General features: G+C 41.6%; 1 protein-coding gene across 1 annotated transcript in view; it reads left to right on the forward strand.

Moving 5' to 3' along the window:
* The first annotated feature begins 9,963 nt into the window (after nucleotides 1-9,963).
* Nucleotides 9,964-13,680, forward strand: part of grik3 (glutamate ionotropic receptor kainate type subunit 3) — a 132,461-nt gene continuing 128,744 nt past the window's right edge. The window contains exon 1 of the mRNA XM_049582999.1: nucleotides 9,964-10,848. Within this exon, the coding sequence (XP_049438956.1) occupies nucleotides 10,734-10,848 (115 nt within the window). The 5' untranslated portion in view covers nucleotides 9,964-10,733. The remainder of the gene's footprint in view (nucleotides 10,849-13,680) is intronic.

The raw sequence follows: 13,680 nt of genomic DNA on the forward strand, positions 1-13,680 counted from the left end.
CTAAAGGAATATAATGCAAACACCCTGTGCAGCTTCCTAAATGTGGAATATGTCTTCGGGTTTTGGAGGGTTGGTCTGACAATGAAAGATGCTTGTGTGCATTTTTTTTTTTTACTATTTTCAGACATGTTTAAAACAAAATTGAGAAATAATCAGCAGGTTCCTCGATCATGAAAATAATTGGTGGTTGCAGCCGCAGATACAGTATATCCATGCCTATTGTGTTTGTGAATGAGGTACCTCGGGTGTATCAAGAAATATTGATGTGTTTGCCCTTTCCACTCCTTCTCCTCACCTTCTGTATTACTGCATTATGTGTAGGATATTACTGAGTGTCTGGATTTGTGGTAGGGTTGTTGTTATTTTGGATTTTGTACATTGAATAAACTCAAGTGAGGTTTCGGCTTATTATAGCTTTGGATCTTTGCACTGGGAGCAGCCAGAAACTGAGAAAATTAAAGAATGGTTACTTTTACTAGAAGATGTATATCATCAATCACAACTAGGGCAGCTGAAAAGGCTCAGTGTATGACAGTCAGGTAAATTGTCACATGTTGCTCTTAGTCAAAGTCAGATTTGATTATCGTAAGGGGGGAAAAGATGAAAAAATAACAGGATATTTTGCAAAGCACAGTCTCATCACACAGACAGAGAAGGAATGTTGTGTAACAGGACAACAAATGTGGATCTGTCTTTCTTTTTAAATATGAAATTCAATCATAACTTGAGCAATTTAAGTTCGGCCTTGTTTAAAGATGCTGTTAAGGACTTGAAATTAAGGTTTTGAAGTGTCTGTTTTCTTTAATCTTTTTTGGCATTTGTTTGCTTTCATTTTACAGTCTGACAGGGCTGGGCGATATGGAGAAAATCAAATATCACCGTATTTTTTAACCAAATACCTCTATATTGATACTGTACGATATTATAGGTTGGCTATAGGTGCCTTTACAAATATTTACACAATTACATTTTTGATCACTAATAACTGTAATGTGGATATAATGGCTAAGTGGGTAAAGAACGTCAGAGGAGATACCCACACACCAATGCAACTGGGCTGGACAGCCACAAAAAAGGCTCACCAACTGAGATCAATGCAAAACAATGTCAGTTTATTTAGGACATCTGAGCACAAAAAGAAGGGTGCTCAAAGTGCAAAAAATAATAAAAAAGTGATTAAAAACAGCAGCAAACATTTCAGTCATGACTTTGATCAGTGCTACTGATATGAGTGCTTCACAGAACAGATACAGACACAGACAGATTGCTACCAGGTGTCTTAGTAGGCTGCCGTCCTTTCTTGGGTGTCCTTTGTAGCGACGCACTCAAGATGAACTTTTTAGTTGCCCTAAGTAGGCACAGTTACACAGCAGCCCTAAGACTTTTAAGTGGGCAAAGGCAAATCATAGATCAGCTAGAACAGTTCGATAAGCTCAGAAAATGATATCACTTTCTATCACTGTCTCAGGTCTACATCTAGAGGAGACTGTAATATCCCACAGCGCAGTTCTGCATTTGCACAAACCGCCTTCTCTTACAAGGCTATCAAGGAGTGGAATAGGCTTCCTACCAACTTAAAAAACATCCCTGGTTATAATCGCTTTTGTCTTGAAGCTAAAAAAATGGCTACTATCTACCCAATCTTATCAGCATTAACTTGAACCTGGTGACACTGTCTACGAATTCTAACTGGGCAAACATGGGGTATATCTAATGTGCAGACATCAAGGGGTAAACTTCTTAATCGGATGTCTTGTAGTACCATTAGTGCTGTATAGAAATGTCTCTGTAACTTTTCTGTATTGCATAAATTACCATCGTTGGTATTTACAATTGTAATTTCTTTAAGGACTCCATATATTTTCTTACTGTCACATTAACTGAGGGTTTATTTTATGGTCGCTGAGGTATTATGTACAGTATTCATGTTTTTATATGTTGATGAATCTCACACTTTATTGTCCTACAAGCACTTTGCTCTGGTTGTAGGTTTCGGCACCTTACTCTTGTATTGTATTTTGTGAACTTGATACTGTTGATTGTATATTATGCTATGTTTGTCTTTGTTGGCATGGTGCATTTTAGGTCTGTTTGTCTCATTGTGTTGATTGTTTTAATGTGTTTTAAGGACTACAGATGGAAATTAGCTTCTCTGCTAAATCTGGTGCACACATCTATTATTCTTATGAATGACGAATGTAAGTGCATATTGTCCTTTATAAACTAAATAAACTAAACTAAACTAAACTAAACTTTACAGAAATACAGCCTTTAACACTGACGATATTCCGATATCCAAAATCTAACGTGATATCTGCTCTCGTATCACGATATCGATTTAATATAAATATATTGCTCAGCTCTAAAGTCGGGGGTCGGGGTCCAAAACTAGGTCTCAAGTCCATTCCCGACGGACCTCAAGTGACTTGGGAAATGTCTCAAGTTTGTAAAAAAACACACTTATTTTGAAGTACCAACAGACAGCTACTTGACAGAGACAGCAAACTAGCTTGACGACATGGCCAAACACAAGTATGACGCTGAACGTTTTTACCTGTGTGGACCTTGAGCTAATGACTAAAGAGAAATCTGGAGCCCGTGGCTGGACCACTTGGAAACCATTGGCTAAAGTAAAATTTTTAAACTCATCATAAATGAATGTACAGCAGGACTTCATTCATTTATTTTACCTTCATTTTAACAGAAGTCCCACTGAGATAGGTAGCAGTCATGCAAAATTACATCATATTAAAATACAGCACAATATATAAAATTCACCATAAAACAGACGAACAATTATTTAACACAATGGCCTCAAGAACAACCAATGGGCCACCACCACCACGTTCTTTATGACGCCCTTAAATTCATCAGTGGGTATAAAAGGTTCTTATTTTAGATCTTCTTGCAGATTATTCCATGCCCAAGGTGCATAGTAGGAAAATGCTGTTTCCCTCAGATCTGTCAAAACCCAGCGTCCATTATTTCAGGTGTAAATGTGTAGAGCTTCTGAATACATGCTACATATTTAACTGTGGCATACTGTTGTGTGAAGCACCGAGAGCTCAGAAAATAAAGCAAAAACTTGCCCTCAGTCTAAGGAACCAAAATATCCAAAGTGCGACAATGACTATGCAAATGACACGACCTCCGTACAGGACAAAAACAACATCCCGGCTGTGACTACGTCCTGATGACAGCCTGAGTGTAGGTAAGGACAGGTGATGCATATGGTGCGCGCAGAGGTCAAGTATAATCACAGTGAGTTTTAGGAGAAAATTAATCACTCCTTGATTGCACTCTATAGGTTCTCCAGCTGAAGTGTTCAAGTGTGATTTTAATTCCCGAGTTCACCTCCTTGACCTTAAAGGTCGACTGACACATTTAGAACCAGTCACTTGAGAGCTGCGCCACCGGATATTTGTCGTAGCGGGGGGAATTGTTCTTTATTTGACAGGCTCGTACAAGCATCTTTGTAACCACGACATTCATCATGTTTTTTTATAGAAGCTTCTATTGACTTAAACTCCAAATATAGAAGTGTTGATTTAAAGGTCATGAAACAGCAGCTGGGACTTCATTTTTTATTTTTCTTTATATATGTGTACTAACTGCTTCAGAATTTTAAGCTGGCATCCAGTGGTTATTGAAGATGGATGACGGGGATGATAAAGATGATAACACTAATAATTCAATTGATAAATCAGGTTGGGTCAGGAATCTATTATTACTCTGTGCCTTTCTCATCTATAACCAGTGGCTGAACCCCGCTAGCAGTCATTTCCCATCTCACAGACTGTCTGGATGACTGATCAGGGTTGTGATTGTCTCCCCTCTCCCCGACACGCCACTGCTACATACGTCAGCAGCAGCACATACATCTTGAGCAGTCTCTAACTCCAAGCCAGAGCAGTATAGAGCCCCAGTAAACGTTGCAATCAGCGCCAGAATTGGGCCAATTCCTCATAACCTTGTCTGCACATGGCACCTTGCCTTGAATCATAAGAGCGTGCGGCTGTAGCAAGCGTTCAATCTGTCAGCATAGCAGCTATATTGCCCCGGTACAGTTGAAGAGGGTAAATCGACATTTAATTATCTGTGTGCCCACAAAAGCTGCATGGGCATTGTCAACCTGATGTAATGGAGTTTCCACAGACGCTGTCATGGCAGCAATGTATGAACAGCAGCTATATGATATTGTGTCTTGGTGCTGCTCTGTGCCTGGGTGACAGCGGACCGGTGCTTTGAACACAGCTTTTTGAAATGTTTTATTTCTATGAAGACACAGGGCCTTAACAAAGGGAAGAAATATGAAATAGACATCGCAGGTGGACTTTATTCCACTCACAATGAAAACCCAAATATGGAATATTTATTCCCAAACATCAAGCTTCTATGCCTTCAAACCTATTTTTGATTCGTTGCTATCTTTTCTTCCGAAGAGATCAATACGACTCCTTCATAGTTTGAAAAGTTGACTCTGTGGCCTTTTGATGAAACAATCATCTTTTCTTTTAACAAAGCTAAAGCTTCACCATCTAAAAAAGTGAATGCAATCAAAAAGACTTGGAGAAAAAAGGCATCTAATTTATAAGCACAGACTAAGACTTAGAAATGAGTTCCTATTGACCCATTGTTGAGGGGAGATGTTCGATCTTCAGCATTATGTTCAGTCTGGTGACTGGAGTTCTTTATGTTTCTCCTGAAGAGACAAACAAAATCAATAGTGAAAATGTTTCACATGATTCATTTTTGAGGCTCAATCGAAGTGCAGCAATTTTTCCAAATAATTATGAACAATCTAACATCTTGGATTGCACATCTTCTCCAGCCAATCATAGGTGTGTAAGCAAGCAGTGAAAGACCCTGTGTGGAAATTGATTGTCCTCTTTCTCCTCTCTCACAATCTTCAAAAACTAAACAAAATGTGCTGATCAATCCAGTCAACTAAGTACACCTCTTGTGAATGTCTCCAGCTTCACAATGGAGACTTGATGTTTCTGGAGCCATTAGTTATGACCAACTTGCCAGACGAGGCATTGATCGCCGGCCGCTTGTAAATGCAACAGCAATCATTTCACAGGGAAAAAATAGAGCTGACTGTGCTGTCGTGTATGGATGTGTGACCTGCTTAAAAAGTGTCAACTGCAATGACTTTTTAATTTACTCAAAGTGGAGTCTGGGCTGAGTTATTTTAGCAGTGGCTGGATGAATGGACCCCAGTGTCCGTAAGAGTCACTTGACACTTCTGTGCTTCTTTTCTGCGCCAACATGGCCCTGCACAAATATCATATAAAGACAACCTTTACCAAAATACTACCATGTTTTATATCAATGGGTCGTCCAATTTAAGTATGATGCTCATGCCCTTAAATTGGGAATAAGTGTCAGATGCAAGCAGCAACCTCCAGTACTGAAAAATGAAGCCAAAAACTGCAGTTCCTGTATTGACCACTTGAGGCTGGCTCCAGAAGTGAGTCAATCCCCACAGACCCTCATGTTAAAATGCCCAAATTTACAGCCTCGTGCAAAAATGGTTTTGGTCTCAAAGGCAAATTTCCCCGTTTATGACAACTGTACGTGGGGGTGGGGTGAATTTTTATACAGTTCAACTGTTTGTATGTTCTTAAGGCTTAAAGTTACGCATCATTAAGGGCGTCACCGCTTTGAGTAAGAGGAGCGTGCCGTCCATTGACAAGTTACAACCACAGTGACAAAGTTACATTAACATAATCATGGTGTAACCCCAGATTCACAGAGTGTAAGCATAGCTGTAGCTGTTTTCAGTGTGGTCTCAGTTAATATAAGTTAAATGTAACTCTAGTTGTGTTTTGGTCACCTATAAAAATCTTGCTCTGTGTTTGGCTGTACTAAAAGACCCTCTAAGAAGTTAGATATTCAGTTTTTCTGGTAAGTACGTTTTGTTTAAATGTTAGCTTGGTGAGTTATCGCCACCATCTCATCCAAATAGGGTCACTTCAAGTGTTGGGCAGCAACATTACTTTTTCCAGTGATGTACTGTAACTAATTACTAATAAAATTTAAGTAACAAGATTACACTTACCCCAAAACCAAACAACTCCTCACAACATTACTTTTGTTAACACTTAAAATACATCACATCAGCCGACGCATTTTTGAAATTGTTGCGCCGTGCAGGCACGTCACAAAGCAGCAAGCTAGCTGGAAATGCTAACCTTAAGGCCCATTTCCACTGAAGAAGTTCCTGGTACTATTTGGGGGGCAGGAACTACTACAGGAACGTCCTCTCGCTGGGCCCTCTCAACCTCTGTGTCTCCACTGAGAGAACGGAGTAGGAGGAAGGTTCCGGTAAAGTTACCGGGCTCTGGATGTGATGTAATTGTTGCGCGACCATTTTGACCACGCTGTTAGCGGTGTCTGTAATAACTCACTAAACTCACAAAGTGGCCCGTGAAAAAAATTTTTTTTCCAGCAGATGTCTTAGTTACAACATTATTGAGCTAACTGGAGTTTTTTCATGTCGTTTCTGACAACGGGAGGCTTTTAACAGATGACGTCCTGATGTTAGCTTTGCTGCTGCTGTTAGCTGTCCCTGTCAGCTGCAGCCACTGACGCTTTCTAGACATCGTGATTTCCCAAAACTGAATAAATACCACACATAGCAACACAAAACTGCTTTGCTAGCTCAATCATGTTGTAACTAAGACAGCCGCTGGAAAAAATATTTTTTCAGGGACTGGTTATTGAGTTTCTTTACATGGTGGTGGAAGCTATGAACGAGCTAACCCTTGTCTGCTGAGTTTTAAAAATGCCGGCTATTTTGCTGCTTTCTGTTGATGTCACATTCCGCCTTGAGTATATCAAATCAGCACCAAGTAATCCCCAAGCCCCAGCCAGGAGTTTTTCGGGGCCGTTCTGAGTACCTACTCTGAGGCAGGGACTTGTTTAGCCCCTGTAAAAGTTCTGGAACTCTGTCCTTCGGGGGTGGTTCCTGCAGTGAAGACACGCACCAACGGCCCTGGCCCCGTAAAATTACCCCGAAGTTCCTGCGGTGGAAACGGGCCTTTAATGGCTGGAAATATCACTAATATACCAATATATCAATTTAAGAATATCACTTTTATTTTGTGGGTAGGAAAGATAACAAGAACACTGTAGCTGCAGGTAATCCGACTAAAACTCTTTCCACTGCAAATAATACATCTTCAAACCTCCGGTCTGAAACATCTCGGGTACTACAACCGACAGCACAACAATTTGAAGCTCCAGGAAGTACACCCGACCAAAGGTGAGTCCTCCGTGGATGGCGGCTGCAGCCCTGCACTGGCTCAACAACCAAAATTGGATTTTAGTCATGGACAGCTGCAGCTACAAAGAAGTAATTCAGATTGGTGGGTGAAAATGTTGCTCAACGAGCGACCGTCCCTCTTTCAGGCAGAGCTTTGGGAAAATACTGGTCATGGGGAACTGAAAACCCCAGCTAAAAAAGAAGATATCTTGCCTTAGCTACACTTAGCAGCAATTACCCTGACATTCACACAGAGGCACACATCTAAATTTTCAGGAGATATGCAATTACCGATTTTATGGGGTATAACAGAGAAGTAATATACGAGTGGTGTAACAAATTGCTGTTTGCAGGGAGTAATAGGTACAGTAATATTATTAGTTTTGGCAAGTGTATCAAGTAATGAGTAATATATTACACTTTTAGAGTAACAGGCCCAACACCGGTCACCTCTGGCTCCATAAATCCAAGATAGCTACGGCCATAATGCCTAACTCGAGACTTTACAATAAGATGTCACGGTGGCTCGGCCCATTATTTTATCCAGACTATGTTTAGGTGTCTATGAGTTGTTATCATTTCCAACAAATAGACATGTCTCCTCTGAATTTGTCAAACAGTTTGATTTAAATGGTCAAATATTTCAAAAATTGCATACATTTGAAAATGAAAACTGATTTGTGTAACAGACTTTTTAGTCCTGTTCCTCTCCTATTAATAATCCAACAACCCCTATATTTATTGTGTGATCCTTTTTGGAGGGGGCCAACCCCTAGACTGGGAACCACTGGACAACTGCACATTATTCCGTCAGTAAAAATATTAATTAATAAAATAATGTGTGATATAACAAGATAATACCCATGGGTGAATTGTGCAGAATGAGTATTTTCAAAGTGCATTTAGTTAATTTCTGTATTCTGTATTTCTTTTGGATGCAGGACTTCTACTTGTATTGGACTATTTTTACATTGCTGCATTAGTACTTTCACCTGAGTACACTGATTTCAGATGGTGTATGCAACATAACAGAGATGACGTGTATGCGGTGACACCAGCACTGTTCTCGTCTCCTCTAATAATCCTCCTGGCTCCACTCCCTCCTGCTGCCACAGTGCATTTCTACTAGTTCTTGTAAGGGCAGGAGACGTTGTAACATATGGCACTTCATACAGTGACAAGGAGTGACGGGGAGACAAAACTGATGGCTACATAAAGATTTAATGCCAACTCCTGTAAGAAACACAAACGACTCAAAGCCAGTTTGCTTCAGCAGCGACTCCAGCTGCAGAAATCTAACTGAGCTACTACATCCCGTGCTTCCCTTTTCCTCTCTCTGTGTCACGGTGGGGGGAACTCTCCTGCTCCAGGGTCTGACTCCCTCCAGTTATCAGCCCAGGTGATTGAGAGCACAGACTGCCATCTCTCTATAGAGGGCACCCACAGACCCAGAATGTCTTGTTTGCTAGAGCTGTGTACATTTTGTATTTGAAAGAGCAGCAAGTCAATGAATCTCGATAATGCGAGAGCCGGGCCACATAACTCACGTTGATAGTCCTTACATTGTGCCAAGAGGCGATAAATCTGCTCGGGGAGACATGAATATGCAGTGGCAGTCAGTCTGGCTTGTTCTTGCTTGCATGCCCCCTGATGCACAGTTTATTCCTCTCCCCCATTCCAAACAGAAAAATAAAACCAATGAGCCGCAGCACTATCTCATCAACAGTGTTCTATTAAGCACAAAGAAATGTAGCAGTGCATTTTTCAGAATATGCTTAAAAACGGCAAATCATTAGAGTAAAAAAAAAAAAAAATCCCATTTGTGGTGTTGGTTTATTAGGAATACGAAATCTAAAATATCCACTGTTATTATCATTATTTGTGATGCCAAATGAATCCATCTATCTATCCATCTGCATATTAAAAATGTACTAGATGTAAAACATGATTAAAATTAAGTTTTTTAAGAGTTATAAATCCTAGAGGGTGCAGCTTTCATCTCTCCAAACTTAATTCCAGCCTTCTGATGATGCTACAAGTTTCTCTTATCAGTTCTAGGCTAAATGAATAATACATCCACTGCAATCTGTACCATACACAGGTAACCCAATACTTTGAGCCAGGCTTTACCTCCTCCACTGCAGTGCTGAGACAGACATGAGCAGCACTCACTCTGTGTGACTACCTGCAGCTTGGATTTGACGGCTCTTTGTAAGGCATGAAAAATGGACGGCCAGATAGACACCAAGCAGTTACGGAGGGTTTAATGTACTCATTGACACAGACAGAATGATTCAAATAACAGCGATAAGAAGCCTGCTTTGTCAGTGGCCCAATCCTCAGCTGACACTTATTTCCCTCGTGCTAATAATTTATCCCACTGTTCACAAGCAGGCAGACGGGGATTTCCTTTCTTTCTTGCTTGAGGCGAAGAAAAACAAAATGCAATTTCCATCTCAGTGTAATAAATAAGAAAAAAATCGGCATCTCCATCATCATCATCATTTAAAATCACACAAACCCTGTCACCTTATATAAAATATGAATTTAACAGATATGCTGCATGTGTACACAACAAGTGGTAAAGTAGAGAACCAGGTCATTATTCGGATCCCTCTCACCTTCATAAAATACTTCTTGGACATAGTTGACAAGTATGCGTAACGACGCGTGCCTCTAGTGGCACCGTGCAAGGAGGGTCGTCAGACGCACGCAGATGCACGGCTTTCTGCACTGCCTTTCCATCCAGCACAAACTACAAGCTTTTTTTAAACGCACACTGTGTAACAAAGAGCCTTTTTGAACACATTTGGACCTTCTTCAATAACCAGCCTCGTGCCATCACCGTGCGCAACTGGAGGGGAGCGTCGCGGAGCGGAGCGGCTTCCCCACCTTCACAAAGTACCTCTGTGTTATATGAACTGTTTCACGACTGGGATTGAGCGGACTGGAGTGATTAAACTGCAGAAAGCCTTTTTTGAATGTGTGAAGTGCGCTGATATCCCTGAGCACTCATCGCGTGACGCTTTTCTGTGTTTGTGTTTCGGGGCGACAGGATCGTTCGAGGCGACCCAAAGTTCCGCAGGCGCAGTTCTCCTCCTCCACAGCGGTGCGGGAGTCCGGCTCGGCTGTTGCCGTGGCACTTGCCAGTAGACAGATAGCATCGGCGGTAGGAGGGGATACAGAGACTCCTGCAGGCTAATTGTAGCAGCCTGCGTTCGCAGGTGTATCACTGATCCGCCTGTGAGGGACTGGGGGGCTTCATCCTGACCGAGCCGCTCTCAGACGTGTGAGTAACAGGAAGAATAAAAAAAAAAACCTGAGAGAATGTTGCACCAAGTACAATGAGCGCAAATTTGTCGCAGACACCCAAATCCATATATGCTCCGTCGAATTCAGTTTTGATGAGCAATTCTGAGTCGTCTTTGGAATTTTAAAAAGTGGATCCCGCGACTTTACAACAATGCGAAATACTTGGCTGTCTCCCCGGAGTGCGATTTGGGAATACTGGACATCGCTGATTGCATGTCTCTTTTGGATTCACTACTCTAACGGGATGCCTCATGTTATTCGAATAGGTAAGTTGTCCACATTTACATCAACACACACACACACGCGCACACACACACGTTTGTATTATAACCTTGAAAGTTGCTCCCTATCCGCGCTCGTCACGGTGCGGGTCCTCGCCCGTGCGTTCGCAGCGGCAGCGGGGAGTTTTTGGAGTAAATGAGCAGTCCTCTCCATTTACTCGCCTCACTCGGGTCGTGTGTGGATTTTCATTTGACTTAAAATAGGGGCAAGCAGTGAGCAACAAGAGAGCAGAGCATTATCGCAAACGATTGCCTGTAAAATTGAGGATGCCTTCTCCACTCAGAGAGCATGCGATGAAATATAGTGGGTTAGTGTGACCTCTATGCACTCTGCTTTGTCTGTTCCATTTTCTGCAGCCAGCATGTTGAGTCACCAGCTAAAATCAGGCTCATTGCCATGCCTTCTGGGACCAAGTTTTAGCATTTAAGAACAGTCTGCTAAATTAAAAGCTACAGTGTCAAATTAAAAAATACAGCATGGGAAAGTTTCAAACAATAATTTATTCATGATGGATAAGTTTGATCTTATATTATAAACAAAGTGCACACACAATCAAAGTTAAATACAGAGTCCTCCCTCCTGATATCTCTCACACATACACACACACACACACACACACACACACACACACACACACACATGTGAGACAAAAAGCAGAAGCAGCTCTCTGTGCAGCCCTTGTCTTTTTCCCAATCACTCACTGAGGAACAATGTGAGAATTGTCATTCGGAGCCTGGCGATGCGATGAAACGTTTTGCGCCGCCAAGAGACAGGAGCAGAATGAAGATCAATACGGTTTTTGTCACGAGGCAAATCGTTTTTGACATTTGGCGGAGTGCCATGCAGGACAATTACTCAAAAAATGGCATTGGCCCACATTAACATAGCACTGCAAGAGCCGGGGTGCAGGCAGGCAGTGAGAGCATCTTATAACGTGGAGATTTTTATTTTGTCTTGTAGGTAGAAATGATGGAAATGTTATAAAATTACATATTCTATATTTCAGCTCTCTAACAGTGGTAAATGGCCTTTCCAAAGCAGCTGTCTTTAGTGTGGCATACCTGCAAATCACCACTCTGGTTCTGCAATACAATTCCTGTCAGGCTCAGTGGGAGGTCACTGAGCTACATTTATTCAAATTAAAGTTATTAGACTTTAACAGGGTGAAGTATAGCTGCATTTTACAGCTCTATAAACCTGAGTGAACGCTGTCAAGCCTTCTTTGTATTTAATGCAAATGAAATAAGGGGGAGATTGAACAGAAAGAGAATAAAGTGTAAGACTGTAGAGGAGCGTTTGGTGCTGAGCATCATAAGCAGCTGTCGGGCAGGCCCAGGATGTCCCTGTGATTGACTGCTGCACTCTGAAGAGCCATGACTCCTCTGACACCGCCGCGTATGGACTTTGGTGATGTCTCAGAAAGCGCATAAATCCCTTAAATCTCTCTTTCTACTGATGTGAACTGAAATCATTTGGTCAAAGGAACATTTTTTTCCCCCGTGTTTTAACTGTGGCAGCAACTCAAATGAAGACCTGAAATAGACTTGACAGGCTTTGTTTTTAAAAATGTCAAAGTGCTGAGACAAATTTACCTTGAAATGTGCTACAGTCGCACTATTGCTTTTTATAGAATCTATCATTGCTCGCGGTGCAGGAGCAGTTTGTGTTTGGCTTTTTTTTCCTTGTGTGTTCCTAAGATTGTATTTTGACAAGCTGAGGAGAGGGGACATGCGAGAGAAGGTTGCTGAATTTGCCTCAATGCCAAAAGAAAAAAAATTATAAAAGCTCATGTTTTCATATGATCTTTAAAAACATACACCGGCCATGTGTGCATCCATTTTGTCCACTTAAAAAATAGGCCTGGGTGGAAATAACAAGAAATACATAGCAATATTTCACATAATTGCATTCATACAATTTTATCTGTTTTATTAGTGGATAAGCTGGAGGGTGTGCATAAAATATGCACTATGTGTATTATTGCACACATACTGGTGGTGTTTTCTGTGCGAGGACGTTCACAGTCTGTTGACTCGTTTAAGGATGAGCGCCTTTTTGAGTGGGTGTGTAGTGGACCTTTTTGTCCACCCCCCCTTATTTTTTAAATTTGGTACTTGGTGTGCAAGTGTGCGTGCGCTCTGTGTCACAGCCGCCCTGCGAAAACCAACACAGGGCTATCTTTTAGTCAGCACACGGCGGCCAACGTTGCTCCTCAGCACTGGTTACCAACACAAACAAACCAGTGAAAATCATCGAGGTGGGCGGTGGTATTTGAGCATGGTGCTCTCTGTCTGTGTCTGTGTCTGCTCCTGGTTAGGTGGCCTGTGCAGTTTCTCCAAGCACACCATCTGGGTAATGGTGGGCATCCAAGGTAGAGTTGTTGCCATTGATTTTAGTGCTTTTACAGTGCACTGCTCTAAGTTGAGGCCAGATGGTCGCTCTGTCTCGTTCTGCAGCGTCTATTTGTTGGAGGAAATAAAAGACTGCTCCTCCTGTATTTGTCCACTTACACGCTGTGCTTCTCTTTAGTCTCCCTCTGCCTGCCTTTCGTAAATTTCCCTCCATCCTGACATGTTTTGCAACCTCTCATCTCATCTAGGAACCATTTCGGTAGATAATGCAATGTTGTTATAATAAAGACCAAAGTGCTGGAGGGTGTAATTTTTCTCTCAGAAGCTAGCATGTGCCTGTAGATAATTTGTACGTTTGCCAGCATGGAATAAGACGCACAGCACTGATTATTTCGTTGAATATGATTGTTGCTTTTCATTGCTTTGTTCTGTAACCTCAGTGTGCAGCATTCTATCTGCACAATT

The sequence above is a fragment of the Epinephelus fuscoguttatus genome, linkage group LG8 (genome assembly GCF_011397635.1).
Source record: "Epinephelus fuscoguttatus linkage group LG8, E.fuscoguttatus.final_Chr_v1".
Taxonomy (NCBI): domain Eukaryota; kingdom Metazoa; phylum Chordata; class Actinopteri; order Perciformes; family Serranidae; genus Epinephelus; species Epinephelus fuscoguttatus.